This window comes from Aphidius gifuensis, linkage group LG2, assembly GCF_014905175.1.
Source record: "Aphidius gifuensis isolate YNYX2018 linkage group LG2, ASM1490517v1, whole genome shotgun sequence".
Lineage (NCBI taxonomy): Eukaryota > Metazoa > Arthropoda > Insecta > Hymenoptera > Braconidae > Aphidius > Aphidius gifuensis.
The window spans coordinates 5,386,432-5,405,182 of NC_057789.1; the positions used below are offsets into that span (position 1 = coordinate 5,386,432).

The 18,751-nt window shown below is 24.4% G+C and overlaps 7 protein-coding genes across 10 annotated transcripts; 4 read left to right on the forward strand and 3 right to left on the reverse strand.

The window, feature by feature from the left end:
- Positions 1-84: 84 nt before the first annotated feature.
- Positions 85-2,693, forward strand: LOC122848611 (vacuolar protein sorting-associated protein 37A). Its single transcript, XM_044146797.1, has 4 exons — positions 85-347; positions 721-910; positions 980-1,094; positions 1,162-2,693. The coding sequence occupies exons 1-4, from the start codon at positions 259-261 to the stop codon at positions 1,974-1,976; spliced, it is 1,209 nt and encodes a 402-aa protein (XP_044002732.1). The 5' UTR covers positions 85-258; the 3' UTR covers positions 1,977-2,693.
- A 119-nt stretch (positions 2,694-2,812) lies between these two features.
- LOC122848610 (procollagen-lysine,2-oxoglutarate 5-dioxygenase) lies at positions 2,813-9,971 on the reverse strand. 2 transcript variants are annotated; one of them, XM_044146795.1, is made up of 9 exons: positions 9,577-9,971; positions 8,242-8,470; positions 7,824-8,164; positions 7,298-7,751; positions 7,005-7,232; positions 3,959-4,289; positions 3,791-3,895; positions 3,509-3,655; positions 2,813-3,128 (listed from the first exon to the last, which is right to left on the reverse strand). In XM_044146795.1, exons 1-9 carry the CDS (start codon positions 9,674-9,676, stop codon positions 2,844-2,846), a joined length of 2,220 nt encoding a protein of 739 aa, XP_044002730.1. In that variant the 5' UTR covers positions 9,677-9,971; the 3' UTR covers positions 2,813-2,843. The 2 variants fall into 2 exon arrangements, with proteins under 2 accessions (XP_044002730.1, XP_044002731.1); XM_044146796.1 differs by lacking the exon at positions 3,509-3,655 and adding an exon at positions 3,314-3,460 and having other exon boundaries at positions 9,577-9,953.
- Positions 4,296-5,640, forward strand: LOC122848612 (immunoglobulin domain-containing protein oig-4-like). 2 transcript variants are annotated; one of them, XM_044146798.1, is made up of 4 exons: positions 4,296-4,537; positions 4,699-4,929; positions 4,991-5,140; positions 5,205-5,640. In XM_044146798.1, exons 2-4 carry the CDS (start codon positions 4,729-4,731, stop codon positions 5,361-5,363), a joined length of 510 nt encoding a protein of 169 aa, XP_044002733.1. In that variant the 5' UTR covers positions 4,296-4,537; positions 4,699-4,728; the 3' UTR covers positions 5,364-5,640. The 2 variants fall into 2 exon arrangements, with proteins under 2 accessions (XP_044002733.1, XP_044002734.1); XM_044146799.1 differs by lacking the exon at positions 4,296-4,537 and adding an exon at positions 4,594-4,604 and having other exon boundaries at positions 5,205-5,446.
- LOC122848613 (immunoglobulin domain-containing protein oig-4-like) lies at positions 5,789-6,987 on the forward strand. The gene is made up of 3 exons (XM_044146800.1): positions 5,789-6,318; positions 6,417-6,566; positions 6,659-6,987. The coding sequence occupies exons 1-3, from the start codon at positions 6,142-6,144 to the stop codon at positions 6,815-6,817; spliced, it is 486 nt and encodes a 161-aa protein (XP_044002735.1). The 5' UTR covers positions 5,789-6,141; the 3' UTR covers positions 6,818-6,987.
- Positions 9,972-10,101: 130 nt separating the features above from the next.
- LOC122848615 (serine/arginine-rich splicing factor 11) lies at positions 10,102-12,585 on the forward strand. Of its 2 annotated transcripts, none has more exons than XM_044146802.1 (2): positions 10,102-10,803; positions 10,971-12,585. In XM_044146802.1, exons 1-2 carry the CDS (start codon positions 10,464-10,466, stop codon positions 12,263-12,265), a joined length of 1,635 nt encoding a protein of 544 aa, XP_044002737.1. In that variant the 5' UTR covers positions 10,102-10,463; the 3' UTR covers positions 12,266-12,585. The 2 variants fall into 2 exon arrangements, with proteins under 2 accessions (XP_044002737.1, XP_044002736.1); XM_044146801.1 differs by having other exon boundaries at positions 10,116-10,803; positions 10,953-12,585.
- On the reverse strand, positions 12,151-15,951 carry LOC122848616 (protein abrupt-like). Its single transcript, XM_044146803.1, has 5 exons — positions 15,347-15,951; positions 15,032-15,234; positions 14,727-14,903; positions 14,148-14,658; positions 12,151-14,065 (listed from the first exon to the last, which is right to left on the reverse strand). The coding sequence occupies exons 2-5, from the start codon at positions 15,212-15,214 to the stop codon at positions 13,677-13,679; spliced, it is 1,260 nt and encodes a 419-aa protein (XP_044002738.1). The 5' UTR covers positions 15,215-15,234; positions 15,347-15,951; the 3' UTR covers positions 12,151-13,676.
- Positions 15,952-16,053: 102 nt separating this feature from the next.
- LOC122848617 (NEDD4 family-interacting protein 1-like) lies at positions 16,054-18,547 on the reverse strand. The gene is made up of 6 exons (XM_044146804.1): positions 18,342-18,547; positions 17,894-18,049; positions 17,642-17,785; positions 17,453-17,573; positions 17,188-17,373; positions 16,054-17,118 (listed from the first exon to the last, which is right to left on the reverse strand). The coding sequence occupies exons 1-6, from the start codon at positions 18,342-18,344 to the stop codon at positions 17,015-17,017; spliced, it is 714 nt and encodes a 237-aa protein (XP_044002739.1). The 5' UTR covers positions 18,345-18,547; the 3' UTR covers positions 16,054-17,014.
- Between the last annotated feature and the right edge of the window lie 204 nt (positions 18,548-18,751).

The following is an 18,751-nucleotide window of genomic DNA, read 5'->3' on the forward strand; positions in this document are numbered from 1 at the left end:
ATGATAATCATCAATCAAATATATTCAATCGTTAATGACTCTTCATTACTACTTGAATCACTTCATTTGATCACAGTGACTGATCAATACACCAACAAACACAATCATCAGGGTCAGTTGGGTCTTTAGTGATATTATTAACAATTGTTTAACAATTTTTTTTTTTTTTTCTTTCCTCAATACTCTCCCAATAAGTGATTTTATTTATTGACAGATATATAAAGAGGCGAATGTATTATTTAAATTTAAGGCATTTAAATGATATCGCGAATATTCCGTGGTGAAAATGACAATGCTGCTGTCAAAAGAAAACGTCAAATTGATACACTTAAAATTTTCAATGACAAGTAAGTAATTCATCATAAATAAAGAGTAGAATTTTTTATTACTCATCATCTTATTTTATTATTCATCTTGAAACTTAACCTCTTGTTTAAATTTTAAACCATTATAATCTCAACAATTAATCAGCTTTTATTTATGATAATTATTCATGCTACTTTCATCATTATATTTTATCAATATCCATTGTTTCCAATTTTATCTCTCTTGTTTATTGTCTACTTGATTGTCTCTTTTTTTTTTTCATCATCTAAATAATTGTCCTTGAAATGTGTTATTTGCTTTAAACTGAATTTTTTTCGTAAAGCAATAAAAATTATTAATTCAAGGATTTATTTATTAATAATAATTACATATATTTATTATTTTTAAACACAGTGTTGTAGAATTGAGAGAAGATGTTGAATATCAGGTAGAATTTGAATCTGGAGATATGCGAATGGCAATAATGGTCTCGTTATCTCCAGAATTTCCACTGGAAAAACCAGTACTACGTGTATCACCACCTGTAAATCATTCTTGGTGTAATGAACACAGTGAAATAACAAGTGCTCCAGGTCTACTTAATGTAAGTTTTTTTTTAAATTTAATATTTCCACATAAAATACGAGATTATTTAATAAACTTTTTACTACAGTTTACAGTACACAGTGATCTTGGTCGTGTTGTTCAAGCAATTATTCGTGAATTTAGTAAAAATCCACCACAATTAAAAGATGATTTATCATTGGCTTCAAACATTTCTCACAGAGGTATTTAAAATAATATTACTAATTAAATAGACAATATTTAAAATCAATTTATTTTTTGTTTATTTAGAATTAACTGATAGAGCATCACCGTCATATTCTCTTCGGGCTTATTCAGATCATCCATCAACGTCGTACAATTCTTATTACAATTCGCAGTATCCACAATTTTCATCACCTGTTACAAATAAAACAACAAGTTATTCTTATAATTATATTGACACTAGTAACACAATGAATTGTCCAAGTCCACCACAATTTACAAATGATACTCGTACAACTGGTTATATATCACCATTAAGAAATTCACATTATATTAATTCAAATTATGCTGTTAGAAATATATCGGGACAATCATCAGCTGCTGTTAGTCATGAATTTCCTGAATTAAATAATTTTAGTAATGATGAACTTAGAAAACTTGCTGCTGATGATGATGATGATGAAAAACTTGATATATTTATTGATGAACATTCCCAATTAAAACAAGTTAATTTAGCTATTGATGAAGCTATTGATAATGTTGAAAAAATAGCATCAAATAATTTAGCCAAAGAGACTGAACTTAAATTATTACAAGATGATGTATCAGCCAAAGTACAAACTGTATCTGTATTAAAAGCACGTTATGATACATTGATACAACAATACAATAAATTATCTGAAGTATTTGCACCTGATCATATTAAAGAATGTTTGAAAAATGCTGCTGATGAAAGCCATGAAAAAAGTGAAGAAATTGCTGAAGATTTTCTTAATGGTAAAATTGATGTTGATAATTTTTTAAATAAATATGTTGAACGTAGAAAATTAGGACAAGAAAGACGTACAAAAGAAGAAAAACTTGCACATCAATTAAATGAATTAAAAAGAGCTGGTTATTAATTGCATAATAAACAAAAAAAAATAATATTAATTATTTATTCTTTTAATGAAAATAATAAAAAAGTAAATTTTGTAAATATTTTTTAGTTAATGGAAAGATAAAGAACAAAAAGCAACAAGAAACACTGAGTCACTTAAAATGGTATATTGTTTTTTTTTTTTGCTTAAAATAATTGTGACGACTTTTTTTTAATAATTAAAATAATGACTGGTCATATTATTGTCGTTCACATATTAATAATGTTGGTACACTATTATTAATTATTATTTTTTGCATCATGTAAATAAATTAATATTCAGAGGGTTATATGTCCAATAATTTTATAATTTTAAATACACCACTGAATGTTCTAACTTTAATATAAAACTTTTTTAAAAATGTTTTAAAAAATAATTAATTCATAAAAGAAAAAAAAAATATATATATATTACATCTGAAAGATTGTCTTAATATACCACAATTAATATTTGTTTTGTGTTTTTTTTTTATCGAAAAAAATCAATCATCACATAAATATATTTTTGTTTTTTGATAAAAAAAAAACGAAGTCACATTGATATGAAAAAAGACTGTATAAATAAAAAAGAAAAAACTGTTTATACAAAAAAATGAAAATAAATAAATTAAATAATTATTATAAATCTCAATATTAATTTTATAAATATTTATTTTTATTATTTACAGTACAATAATTATCAGAAAAAAAATGAAAAAGAAAACATTTATAAAAATTTATCATTATAAAATCATTTTGTTTTTTATAAAATATTTTTGTGCTGTTGATTAAAGTGTATATGGATCACGTAATTAATATATAAAACAATGATGAAAAATTAAAAGAAATATAATTAAAACAATCAGTCATATTATGGATCAACAAATGAAATCATAATGTAACGAGTTCCTCGTGTAACTTTGAGTCCCTCGTGATAATGAGTAAGTCTGCCTGGATGCATGAGCATCCAACCGGGTTTAGTGTCGGTGACCGCACAATCATAACGTAGAAATCGACATCCGCCACCTTCATAATCAACACCAACTTGATTCAGTGCAATATTTATTGTATACGTTGAACTGTCATGATGGGGTCTCAACGAAGGTTGCTCATCCGGTTTATATCTAACGACAAAATTCATCAATGACCTTGGTGGCTGAACAAAAAAGAAAAAAAAACAATTCAATTAATAATCAATCAAACAATAAATTACAACAAATAAATTTCTAATTATCATTTAAAACTATTTTAAAAAACAAATAATCCAAAACCGTGTGACGTGATTTTAATTTTACGGTGCAACCCTTTTTTTTTTTTTTTTTTTGTTTATCGATTTCTTACATAATCGTCATAGCCAAGAAAAACACGTCGTTGTAATGGTCTAACATAAACTCGTAGAAATTCAAGCCATGTCTCATCAAGACCAACTTGTGTCATATGAATATCACGAGTTGGTACAGCCTCATATCCACTGTCAAGTCTTGAATCCTAAAATTAATTACTATAATTAATATAATTTAATAAAATTATTCTTACATCATGAAAATATCCAAGGAAGACAAGTTCTTGAAGTGGTCTAACATATTCCTTGAGAATATATAACCAATGTTTTTCATAATAAACTTGATTCATATGAATATCTCGTGTTGGTACGTTTTCATATCCACCTTGTAATCTCTTGTCCTATTAATAAACTTTATTAACTCCAGTAATTGATATTAATTTATATTAAAAAAAAAAAAAAAAAAAAGACTATTCTTTTAATTGAAAATAATTGTAGTAATAAAATCAACTTGAATAATTTATTATTTATCTTACGCTGTTTGATCCATCAGACCATTGACCAAATGCCTCCATTATTTCAATAAATTCTTTGGTAAATCTTGTATTAAAAATTGGAAACCAATAGACATCTGTGCATGGCTGTAAAAATTATACAAAATTAATAACAATTTTTTATTTAAATTAATCATTGTTATTATTTACCTGAATTGGTGTATTATTTTGTTGAAAACTTTGTGAATAATTAACATGAATATAACGTTTTTCCCAGTCAAATTTGTTGTTAAATAATTCATACATGTCTGGATTTGTATATTTGATATTATAATCATCAGCATTAACAAGATGTCCAAATTTCAAACGATTACTAACATACATAAATATATTTCTATCACGATTAATAGCAGCAAATGCCATATCTGGATCAAGATCATCAATATCAGCGTGTTTATATTTTGGTCTTGTTTCAATGTTACCAATAATTGTCACATTAATAAGATAACAATTGTTGATATATGGAACATTCCACAATCCTCTAAAATCAAAAATTAAAAAATTAAAAATTAAAATGACAAATAAAAGCGTAAAGGTCAATTAAAAAACAAGCAATTCTTTATAAACAAGCAACATGAGTTGGTGTCGCTGATTAACCACATCACCCAAGCATCAAATGAGTTACGCATAATTTTATTCAATTGAGATTCATAAATCCTGACACTGTATTACTGCGTTTTTCATCGTTGATGGTTCCATTCATATTTTAGGCTTCATCACAACATCAAGGTATAATATTTTTAAATTAATATAACCACGCATTTTAATTTAATAATAAACGTATTTTTTATAAACAGTGAGTTGTTGTTATTGTTGTTGTTAATATCATCAACAATAAATTAAGAAAAAATAAAAGAGGGTGATTAATTAATTTTATTATTTCTTTATAGTATCTTTTTAATTAAATATATCAATGTAATATGAAAGCTAGAGTACATATAATGTATTGCTGGCTTGTTTGTATGATATTTATTATTGGAATGCTATATCCAATTGTGGAAACAGCTAAGGGTGGTCATAGAGGACATGGCCTTGCACGTACACGTGTTAACACATGGACATTACCAATTAAATTATCAAATAATAATCCATTGAGTACTGATTATTATGGACACAAAGATGTAAGTCATTTAAAATTTTTAATTGTTTATTTAATTTAATTATTTATTGTTTTGTTAAAAGGGTGCTAGAATAGTTAAATCATCACATTTCGAATTGGACTATATGCTTGGTAGAAAAATTACATTTTTTTGTATGGCAACTGGTTTTCCAAGGCCAGAAGTAACATGGTTCAAAGATGGCATTGAATTATATCATCATAAATTTTTTCAGGTATTAAAATATTAATTAATTAATATATATTTATAATAATGATAATAATAATTAATAATAATAGGTGCATGAATGGCCAATTGGAAATGACACAATGAAATCAAAAATGGAAATTGATCCTGCAACGCAAAAAGATGCTGGTTATTATGAATGTCAAGCTGATAATCAATATTCAGTTGATCGTCGAGGTTTTCGTACTGATTATGTCATGATTTCCTACTAAATTTATATAGAATAATTAAAAAACAATTGTTTCAAGTACAATAATATAGCAGAATAAAAATATAATGATATTTTAAACAAACTATCAGCTGTGAAAAAAATTCTAGTCTTGGAAAAATGGCTTTAAATAAATTTCAATGAAAAAGAAATTAAAAAAATTATTATTTAATTAATCAAAATTGTAGTATCATTATTTTTTAATTATAAATTAAATATAAAAATGTAAATTATTATTTTTAAATTATTTAAATAAAAAAGCAAAAAACAATTAAAAAAAATTATTTCTTCAAGTACTTTTTTGTTTTAATTTAAAAAAAAATTAATAATAATTAATTTGAAATAATTGTATTAATAAATGAGTCACTATTGACTGATGATAAATAGAAATAAAAAATTCAAAAAAATAAATACTAATTAGATGTAGCCTATATGCAAGAGAGTCACAATTTCGTTAACATGGTGTAATGGAATATTTTGTTATATGATTAAAAATATTCAACACATGTGATATGTAGGATAAATCGGTGTTGTTGAATGGCATAAAGACTGTAATGGATATGATAGAAAAAAATAATAGGGGAGTCTGTCAGTTGACATCAGTGTTATACTTGAGTGTTCATCATCAGCCATTGCTTGATCGTTGTTTAGTGCTACGTTACAATAGTTTTTTGTGTCATCAAATCTATCGTTATTAATATTTATTCATTTGTATTTTGTAATTATAAATTGTGAAGAAAAATTTAAATTAAATAGTAAAAATAATTGTTATTTGTTGAATAATGAGACGATTGATTGGAATTATTTTACTGATATCGATATTATTGATTAATTGTCCGGAAACATTTGGACGTCGAGGGCGAGGCAGAAGCAGAAGTAAATCAAGGGTCCAGATTGGTCTACCCATCACCGGAAAATACAGAGATCCGGAAGCTGATCAATACTACAATAACAATAATGTGCAGTACTTGATTTTATTTATTATTTTGTTTTTATATTCTTTAAATTTGAATTTGTATGTGTCATGGCTTTTTTTTTTTTTAAATAATTAATTTAGGGAGCTAAAATACTTCTTGCATCACATTTCGATTTGGAATATGTTCTTGGACATAAAATAGCATTTTTATGTGTGGCTAGAGGATCACCACGTCCACATATTACTTGGTTTAAAGATGGAGCTGAAATATATGCTCATCTTTATCTTCATGTGAGTTAAAAAAATAAAATTATTTATTTTATTTATTTAATATCACACAATTTGTCAATTGATTAATTTAAATTATATTTTAAAATATTTAGGTTCACGAGTGGGAAGTTAAAAATGACACAGTAAAATCCAAATTGGAAATTGACCCAGCAACACAAATGGATGCTGGTGTTTATGAGTGTACTGCTGATAATATGTACAGTATTGATCGAAGATCATTTAAAACTGATTTCTCAATTGCATTTGATTAATTATCAATAAATATATTAATTTTTTCTTTTGAAATTAAATTTGCTAAATACAAAAATTTATTTTTGCTTTTATCTTGTTTTTTTTTCTTTATATAAATACTTTTTTTAAGTGTATTAAATTGTTTTAAAAATAATAAAAAAACTCACGCATAATTTGAAAGTAAAATAAATTATTTAATTAACTTACCTTCTTTTATTTTCAATGATATCCATGTAGTCTGTGCTTCTAGCATAGTATCCATCATTTGCAATTGTTCCCCAAAAATTACTCCAATTATTACCAGGTCTTTTTAATAATGGAGCAACAATACCTCTCTGTTGTTCAACCAATAATTTTAAAGTATATTCATTCTCCAAATGTGCAACAGAGTCTATGGAAAAATATCCAGAGCATTCATTTTGCAAACAATAATCCCTAAATACAAACAAACAATATATAAAATAATTTTCTATATACTTTTTTTACTATTAATTACTTACATAGCAAGATTTCTAGCAGTAGAAATTGGTATATCATTTTTAGGCATAATTTGTTTAATATTTTTGTACTCTGATCCATGTTTTTTAATAAATTCCTCAACAATTTTTTCATGAAATTCTTCAGAATTGTAGATAAATAAACGAAGCCGAGATTTTGGATATGCTTGTTTATAAATTTTATCAAAAAATTCTTCAATAAATGGTGTTGGTCTATCGACAAAAATACCCATGACAATTGGTGGATATGTTTCTGGTTGATCCTTTGATAATTGTATAGTATCATTCCAACAATTTAAACATCCATCATCAGGACTCCAAGCATTTGCCAAATAATTACCCAATGAATTTAAAATAATTTTACTTGGTCCATTACCATGAACAATCAGAGGTACTCTGTCATACAGGGTATTTTGTAAATATGCTTTATTATCTTTGAATCTCAATTCAACATCACCTTGTAAAAAAAATTAAAATATTAATTAACAATAATGATTATTTTAGCTAGAAACTTTTATCAAATACTCACCAACAGCTCCATTAAGATTTTGAAAAATTTCAGCATGATGATCTAATTTAATTTTATGTTTTTCTCGTAGTTCTTTATCAAGGTAGGCTTTTGTATAAAATAATTGATCATCATCAGTATCTTTGACTGATGAATATTGTAAAATTTCATATAAATCAGATGCATAACCAATGAAGCCACCAGAATTGAGATATGGCTCGCCTCGTATTATTGTTGGATATTTATTTGACAATGATTTATCAGGCCAACAATATTTTTCAGCTGAAAAAATTATTCTTCCACCAGATGCCTTGAATCGATTGACAATTTCATTCAATGATGCCAAAAAAATAACATCATAACTGAAATATTTTGAATAGAAAAATGAGAATCAGCAAAATTATTTTGAGATTTTTAAATGATAAATTTAGCAATTAACCTGTCAGTAAAAATAATAATTTTTTCATCATCATTTTGATATGGTTTCAGTGCTTTTTTTAGAAGATTAATTTTATATCCTCCTCCTTGGGTAAGCATATTTCCTCCTTTCCATGGTTGATTGAGACCAAGTGTTGTAATTTTATTGGCAAATCCATAAATTTTTGCTGATCTGATGTATCTTTTGTAGCCATCAGTCTCATTTGAAGCAACTGTTAAGACTAAAACATCTGTAAAAATAAGTAAATAATTATAAAAATAAGCCAAATGGAAAAAGGAAGTTTATATTTAATTTTTGATTGCTTTGCCAGACAAACATGAACATTTAAAACAACGTAAAAAAAAAGATAAAAAAGTACTAGTAAATCAGTGATTTATTTTTATTATTTTGACTAATTTCTTTTTCGTTTTTTTTTTTTTTTTGTAAAAAAAAAGAAACAATTGGTGTGTCCTACGTGATCATGAAAGCGTAGTAAATTTAGTATTTTAAATTTTTTTTCCAGTGTATTTTTAATTGATGCTGAACACAGATGTTATGTCATTATAAAAAAAAAAGCAGTTCCAAGCAAAGAAACCGCAGAACGTTTGACGAGAGTGCAGAGAATTGAGTGGGTGTCTTTTTTTTTTTTTAATTTATTTTTTTATCCAGCGTAATAATATATAAGCGCATTGATACTAAGCAAGTTAAAAAATTAAATTGCTTGGATGCTTATTTCAACATCAATTTCTAAATTAACGAAAAAAAAAAAAAAAATTAAATGGAATAATTTCTATTTTTATGGCTCATTGATGTGGTTGATGGAAAAAAACAAAATTTTTATTGAAATTTTATATGGAAAATATTTCTATTTTGATATTTAATTTTTTTACATTATTTATTTACGAAAAATAATAGTTTTTATTTAAAATTTTTTGGAGTAATTTTTATGTAGACTATAAATTTTATAAAATGAGATAAAAAATTTATTTTTATATTTTTTTTAAATACATAAAAATGTCGTTAAAAATTAGAACTGATAAAAAAAAAAAATAACTTGTATTTGTATTATATTTTTTCCGCATTTTTTAAGTAAAAATATTATTAAAATTTTAAATGTTTGTCATACTGTTATAAATACAATTTTTTTTTTTTTTTTAAATGAAATTGACAGAGAAATAATTAATTTCGAATATTAAATTATTTCTACGACAATATTACTATTACTATTACTCCAAAGTAAAAAAAAAAATTTCGAAAAACAGAGCAAATAAATAATTTTAAAAAAAGTAATTAAATTAAATTTTATTAACAATCAGTATAAACATAATTAATTAAATAATAAAAAATACACATTACCGGCTTGATCATCATCATCATCTTGTTTCTCTTGTCTCGTATTATCAATGAGTCCAGTAAAAATAATAATAAACAATAAAATCCAGCACTTCCAAATCATTCTGAAATTAATGATGAGCCTTTGTCAACACTCTGATGACAACTACTCTTAATTTTTCTCTTTTTTATTCAACAATAATAATGCTAAAAAATTATATATAAAAATAAAAAATCAGTTAAAATAAAATGAACACAGCATCAGCCTACACGAGTAACTCGCGGAGTGTTATTCTCTCTCAAAGATGATAACAATATTTCTCTTCTCGACAATAATCATAATCACAATGAGCACACTTAATGATAGAAATAAACTGAAATAAACCAAATAGAAATTATAATAATAATCAGCATCCCCCTTTTGTGGGTGTTCAATGATTTTGTGTCTCCATAAAGTGCTGCCCTCTCAATCATCAACTTTGTTTGCCACCCAAAAAAAAATAGCGCTGATGTTTGTAAACTCTTTCCCCCCATACACCCCCCATGAAAAATAATGATAAGATGAAAGGAAAATAAAAAATGGCGTTGATGCCAAAGCAGTGATAAAAGTACCGTAGCGTCCCGCGTTAAATATTTTTCATTATTTCATATAATAATAAAAAATAAATTGAGTTAAAAAAAATAACAATGATGATGTTTTTATTAGAATAATGTCTGGCTTGTACGAGTCAGTTAATTTAATAATAAAACAATTAAATAATTAAAGTGTTAGGTAGAAAAAATTAACAATACAGGTGGTGAAATAAATATTATATTTATAAATAAATATATACAATAGTGTGTGGTGACCCTCCCGGTCTTGTTGGGTTTAACCTTAAAAAAAAAATATAAATAAATATAATATTTTTTAAATGAAAAATAATATTAAAATGGCAGTTGGAACAACAAAAGTTATTCAAGTAACAAATATTGCACCACAAGCAACAAAAGATCAAATGCAAACATTATTTGGTTATTTGGGTAAAATTGAAGATATACGTTTGTATCCAACAATACGTGATGTTGCTGTACCAGTACAATCAAGAATATGTTATATTAAATTTCATGATCAAGGAAGTATTGCTGTTGCTCAACACATGACAAATACTGTATTCATTGATCGTGCATTAATTGTTATTCCATATCAACATGGTGATATACCAGATGAACAACGTGCACTTGAATTGACAAATAATGGCACAGTTGTACCAGGTAATAATTCATTTAAAATAAATAAGTAATAATTGCTAAAAGTATTATTATTTTGTTATGTATTGTTTAAACAATTGAATATTGTTTTTTGTTTTCGTATTTATATTATTTAAATTTTTTTTTTCTGTCCATTTTCGAACAACGTATAGGTAACGTTTTGTTTTCAGGTTTGTATCCATCAGAACCAAAATTACCACCAAATGTGATAAATTCAATTGAAGGAATACCACCAAATCATGTTATAACAACACTAGATCCAAAACTTGAAGCAAATGGTCTACCAGCATATCCACATCTTCCAGGACATTTAGATAGTCGTAGAATTGAAGAAATACGTCGTACACTTATTGTATCAAATTTAGATATATCAGTATCAGTTGATCAATTACTTGATTTTTTTATTGCAAATAATGTTGAAATAAAATATTTACGTTTATGTACACGAGATTCAGATACTGATCATTATGCATTAATTGAATTAACTGAACAGGCACATGTTGTTACAGCATTATTATTAAATGGTAAATTATTATCAGATAAACCAATTAAATTAATTCATTCAACTCAATCAATTGCTAAACCAGAAGCTAAAAGTAATGAAGCAGCACAAAGAGAAATTGAAGAAGCAATGTCACGTGTTAAAGAAGCACAAAATTTAATATCAGCAACAATTGATCCAATGATTGGTATGTTATCAAAAGATAAACGTAGTCGTAGTGGTTCAAGAAGTAGAAAAACAAGATCACGTTCACGTGGTAGAAGTCGTCGTTCAAGATCACGTAAACGTTCACGTTCACGTCATCGTCGTTCACGTTCACGTCATAGACGTCGTTCAAGATCAAGATCAAAACGTTCACGTTCAAAAGAACGTAAACGTAAATCACCATCAAGAAGAAGAAGTACATCACGTGGACGTCATCGTTCAAGATCAAGATCACATACATCACGTTCACATAGATCAAAAACACCATCAAAAGATCGTAAAAAAAAAACATCACCAAAATTAATTGACAGTCGTTCTAGATCAAAAAGTAAAGGACCAAAAACAAAATCAAGAAGATCAAGATCAAAATCAAAAACTAAATCATCAAAATCAAAATACTCGGAAAAAACAAGAGAACGTGATAGAGATAAGGAAAAGGATAAAGATCGTGATAAGGATAAAGAAAGAGATAGACGTAGTAAGGATAAAACAGATAGTAATGGAAAAAAAAATGATGATAGAGAAAGAGACAGAGAAAGAGACAGGGGAGATCGTGATAGAGGTGGTGAAAAAGATAAAGAACGTGATAGAAATGATAGAAATGATAGAAACGATAGAAATGATAGAGGTGAAAGAGATCGTAGTGAAAAAAAAACAAAGGATAGTAGAAGGTCTGATAAGGAGTCAAGAGAAAGACGATCAGAAGAAAAATCATCAAAGGGAGGATCAGATTACAGTGACAGTTTAAAAGATAATTAAATTAACTGTCAAAATTAATTAATCAATGAAGAAAATTTCAAACGAAATAACTCAATAACTTGGATTGAGTTGATGACAAATTTAGTCTTTTTTTTTAATCGGTTAATTGGAAATTTTACAAATCAGCTAGTTTTTTTTTTTTTTTTTTTTATTTAAAATGAAGAATAAATAAAATATTTTATTACTAACCCTTGGCTGATAGTATTGTCAATATTAAATTGACAATATAAAAAAAATCATCAAAATAAATCAGTACTTTTGTCACTCTTGTGTGAGTGTTCATCGAAAAAAAAATATATAAATTTTTCATTGTGTGTAAGGAGTAAGTGTGAATTTAATAAAAATAATATAAATAATTGTGAATTATTTAAAATGAAATTACTTCTGAAGTCATCTTAAATATTTTTTACTAGCTATATTAATTCATTGTTAATAATCTTGTCTAATGTAAACCATTTTAACATGACATCTATAATAATAGTAAAAACAAAACAAAAATGTAAAAAAATAGTTTTCTTTCATTTGTCAAATTGTTATTTGATATTTTTTCTTAAACCTTATTAATTTATTTATAATTAATTGAAACAATTTATAAAATAATCTGTTATCATTTAATAGACAATAATTGAGGTATGTATTTCGATTATTTAAAAAATTATTATCATCTTTTCTCTGCCAAATTTTTAATAGTATTAATTTTATATTTTTATTTTACTTGACATTTGGTAGACTTGTGATTGAATTAATTTTACATTTTTTTTTTTTTTTGTTCCCAAGTTATGAAAATATACTATTATTATTAACAAAATTATTAATATATTTCTTAATGAATTATTTACAAAATAATTAAACAAATCAACAAGTTTCGTTACAATTTTATCTGTCGTTTTTTTTTTTTAACCAATATAATAATTTTCTTTTTAAATATTTCATTTCCAAATTTAACAAAATAACAATATTATTAATAAACAAATGATAAGATCAACAAAATTTATTATTTTTTTTAAATTATGACCTTGACTCATCATATCAAACAAAATTAAAAATGAAATTTTTAAACTGATAAATCATCATCAGTGATAATATTATTTTTAAAATAAATATTTAAAATCTTTAATTGTCAGTTTTTTTTTCTTCTTTGTTATAGCAGGTGTGATAAGTAAATATAATAAATTTGATAATATATAATAAAAATAAAATAGAAAAAAAAAAATAAAAAATACTTGAAATTTATATATGAATAATAATTTTAATATAAATTTAAAAAATAATAACACTAAGATATACAAATTAATAACAATTATATAGTTTACAATAATGAAAAAATTAATTAACGTAATAATAACAAATATAAATTGTAATAAATTGGTTAATAATTAGTAAATGATGAAAAAAAAAAAATAATAGAATCTCAAGTATGACTTGCAACAAGTGAATTATTATGCTTATTTCTTTTAGTATTATGATAAAGATAAGAATGAACACGTAAACTATTACTATTTTTATATTTATTACCGCATAATTTACATGTTAAACTTTCAAGTGGTCCATGTAAATATTTAACATGAAGTTTAAGATTTTCTTTACGTGTAAATTGTCTTAAACACCATGGACATGAATACATACGTACAACTTTACCACGATCAACACGTAATGTTGGACCAAGTTCAGATACAACACGTAATGTTGTTTCAAGTGGTAATGTACTATGAGCTATTCCTTTAACTGTTCTACGTCCTTTTGGTGCTCTTGATAATTGACATTCTAAATTATCCTCACAATTTTGAGCTTGATTTATATCTGTAAAATTTTATATTAATCATATAAATTGTTTTTTTATTATTGTTACAATTTATTTTTTTATTTAATTAATTATTATTACCTGATGGTTCTTCATGATAATCAGAATGATAAGAAGCACTTTCTTGTGGTGATTGTACTTGATTATTTTCATTTGTATTTAAATTTTTCGATGTTGATTGTGTCATAACAAATCTATAATCCAATGGTTTATCATTGTCATCATTGTTATCTATATTATTATTTGTTGTTGTTGTTAAATTTGATGCTTGATTATTTGTATTTTTTAAATTTTCAATGTTCATATTATTGTCGTTTAATAGTAATTGTGTATTAATTTTATTGTCAGAATAATTTTCATTATGAAATGTTATACTTGATGATGTTGATGCATCATCATCAACATCAACTTTTTGTGATTCATTATTGTCTTGTATATTTGATAATTGTTTATTTAATTTTTCAATTACTAATTCTTCTTCATCTTGTTCATCATCAACATCAATATCTTTATCAACATCGGATTCTTTTTCAGATTTAATTTCATCATCCAGTCTTACAGTATTTAATTCATCTTGTTTATTATTTTTATTCTATTGTTAAAAAATAAATACAATATTAATGAGTTAATAATAAATGAAAATTTAATTTTTATATTTACTTGATTTGTATCTCTTGTTAGGCCTTTTATTTGTAATGTTTCTGCAACTTTTAAAAAACTTGATATATCCTCTTGTTTAATATTCACCTCACCCTGATACATAAAATGTAACATTGCTAATAAATCACTGTAATTAACATCTTTCAATATGACAATTGGATGCTTGCATGTATTACCCTGTATAAAAATAAATTTCAATTTTTAAATTTACTTTTTTTTTACGTCTTAACTTTGTATATCATCAGTCATCATATACATGTACATAAAAAAAAATAAATACAGGTTTTAAATTAATTTAATCATACCTTGAATAAATCACGAAAATATGTGCTACAAACAGATAATATTAATTTGTGTGCTCTCAGTATTTTTCCTTCAGCAGCTAATGTAACATCAACCAGATGCTCATCAGTCAACAATGAATATAAACCAGATGATAAATTTGTTGGAAAACTATTCCAAACTAATGAAAATTGTTCACCAGCCATATTTTTATTAAAAAATATTCCTTAAATAAAATTAAAAAAATCATCATTAATAATTATCAATATATTATTTTTAAAACTACGTTAAATTTAAAACGTAGAAAAATATATAATTTTATTTCGAATAAATTTTACCTGTATGTATTATCTAAGAATAGAAATCTCCGTTCTCCTTTGTGATTATATTACATATATGACTGCAGGTAAACAGTAACAATATTTTAACAATTGCATTAATATTTAACACAATAATAATAAAACAATAAAAAAAATTATAATATATTCACTTTGATAAACTTGTTTTTTACACAAATTTCAAAAAACTAATAACAATAATAACAACAACAATAACAAACAAACAAAATAATAATATGATATACCTATATTTGATAGAAAATTAAAAAAAAAAAATAATATTATTATTAATAATAATATATTTATATTTATTAATATGATTTATATATGATTTAAGGTGTAATCGGTCATAATGCATAACTGCACCATGAATCATGCTCACATACAAAGTATATTTATTTTTTTTTTATATCTACGACGGATATCATATGTGCGTTGTGATATTACGAGAATTTGAGAGAGATAGATTTATTTAATTATTGTGAGACAAGTAAGAGAAGCTACACAAAAACATGGTAATACAAAAATAATAAAAAAATGTATACAGATACTAACTACAAACGGTTAAAAAATGAACTAACTTCGAAATTTTATATGCGCATCGATATATACAACTCGTTAAATGACTATTAATTATGCACACCTCTTTTTATTATTATTATTATTTATACATTAAATTATTTTTGTTAATGGATATATTTTTAATATTTAATATTAAATTAAATGTTTTTTTTTTTGTTTTTTATTGCATATTATTATTAATCACAAATTTACATAATTTTTTTTAATTTAGATTAAAATATAATATTTATTTATTGATTTTAGGAAAATTTTTAAAAATGTAAAAAATTTAAAATAAATATTTTCTTTTTTTTTTCGTTTAAATCAAAATAATATTTATAATTATTAATCATAAAAATATACATTGTTAATAGTTTTTTATTTTATTTTCGAATTAGTAAATTTTTAAAATTTTTCTTTTCATTTTTTTATTGTAACACTTATCACATTGTGGAAATAATAAAATTAATAAAATAAAATAATGAGATTTTTCTAAAAAACGATTAGTTAATATTTTTACAATTTTTGTTATTTATTTTTTTGCATTAATAATATGAAATATACTTTGTTATATTAAATATATTAATCTAAAATAATAATCACATCTAATGATTATTTTTAAACTTGATTTTTTAGTACGATAAATAAAAAGCTGTAATGAAATTACTACACTTGTTTTTGATTCCTTATTTTGACTTATCAAAGAACATATATATATATAATATTATTTAATGGCGCAAAGTATATACGATAATTAATTAGCACCTTAAACATTAAAAGCAACATTGTATGCTAAAAACCATCAAATCCAATCACAATTTAATCTTTTGTAAAACCAAAAAAAAAATTAAAATAATTAATTCTTTTGGTAATTTACCATCTTCATTCAAGTCTTTCGTTTGAATAACAATCTACACTATAGAAATTAATATTTATCATATGTGTTATCGATTATTATATCGTGCAAATTTAAATTTCAAAAAGAAATAAACGAAAAATGCAAGATACTCTATGTAGTATCATCACTGGGTCAAATTAACTTTTTGTTTTTTTTTTTTTTTATCTTGTAAATAATCTCTTTAAACATAAATAGATAAATATGAATATTTAGTAAAAAAATAGCAGACGTTCTTGAGCACTGCCAGACAATAATTTCCATCCACGTTTTATATTTAAATATTGAGTAACAGCACGTAAGCAAATAATAATTCCTGTAAAAAATAATAATAAATAAATAAAAGATGTTAAATGTTTAAGTTAATAGTATTATGATAACTTACCAAGTGCCATGATTAACCACCATAGCCATGAATTAGAACGTGATGCCAAATCAGTTGAATGCTTGACAATTACAGTCCATTTTGTCAATGAAAGACCAAATCCAGCAAGAGCACCATATCGTGCAGCAATTGTGTGACAAAAACACATTGACAATAAAAATCCAATCCAATTAAAAAAAAATGCAACTGTAAAACAATTATATTCAAATTAATTTACATATTAAAATTAATTTATTAAAAATATATAAGGTATATTTAAACTTACGCAAAAATACTGTGTAAAAAGTAAAATCAGTACCAAGTAAACCACTTTCTGGATCAACTTCAGTGGCACTTATTGGATCAAGTGCCAGAATTGTTAATGGTTGTTGAGTTCTTACTCCACTCTGTTAAATTGATTCATTTATTTAATTAATATTAATGTTAAAATAAAATTGTATAAATTTTCACATACGATATTAATTGGTCCATGGGGAATTGGTTCACCATGAAGTGTTTTTTCACGTTGTACTTCTTCATAACTTGGTAATTTTGTAGCCAATTCATATGGAGGTGGTGCTGAGAAATCTAGCTTTGGTGGTGGTAAATCATCCATGCTCTATAATTAAGTATTTAAAAAATAATTAAATAAATAAATTTAATTGATTTTTTTTTAATGATAAATTTACCAGATATATTTATAATTAATTTATGTAAAATTTTCTACCATTGGAAATGTGTTTTGATGTGGTCGAAGATAATCATTGAAGCCAGAGTTACTTGGTAAATCCACGGTCAACATTGGCATTGGCATTTGTGATGATACTAGGTTTGGGTCTGATGAAGACGCAGCTCCTTGTGAAGCATCACTAGGTATCTGTGACTAATTAAATTTAAAAAAAAATCAATTAGTCATGATAAAATTTCATTTGACATTTGCATTGTTGTTGTTGTTGTTGTTGTTTGATCAGTCAGCACTTAAAATTTATTTATTTGTATCAACAAATGACATGTAAACAAGGAAAATATGATAAATAATATTGACAAGTCGTTAAAGTGGCAGAAGATCAAGTGGATAATAACAAACTCTAATTGTTGTTTGCATGAAGAAGCAAATGAAAATATAAAATGGACTCATAACATGAATTATTATAATTATTAATTTATAAGCTTACCATTTTTATAATTTTCCAATAGTTAAACTTTTAAAATAAATAATTACAGCAATTAATGCGCACCTTCAAATGATGCTCGTTATAAATATTGTTTTGAAAAAAAAAAAAAAAAGTAATATTATCTTTGCGATAAATAAATTGCTTGGTAAATATCAATCGATGCTTGACACTTTTTGACAGCTGTAAAAAAACTGTTCTGCCGTGATACTTGTGCAATTGTCTAATATCACAATTTAATATTATAAAAAAAAAACTTTGTTATCGATTTGTTTTAAATTTTTTAAATTTCAATAATCAATTCAACAAGAAAATCAAATTATTTATAAACTAAAAATTACTTAATTATCGCTACCTGACAATCATTTGATTTTATCAATTATTTTTGAACAATTAAAATTAAAAACAATTAT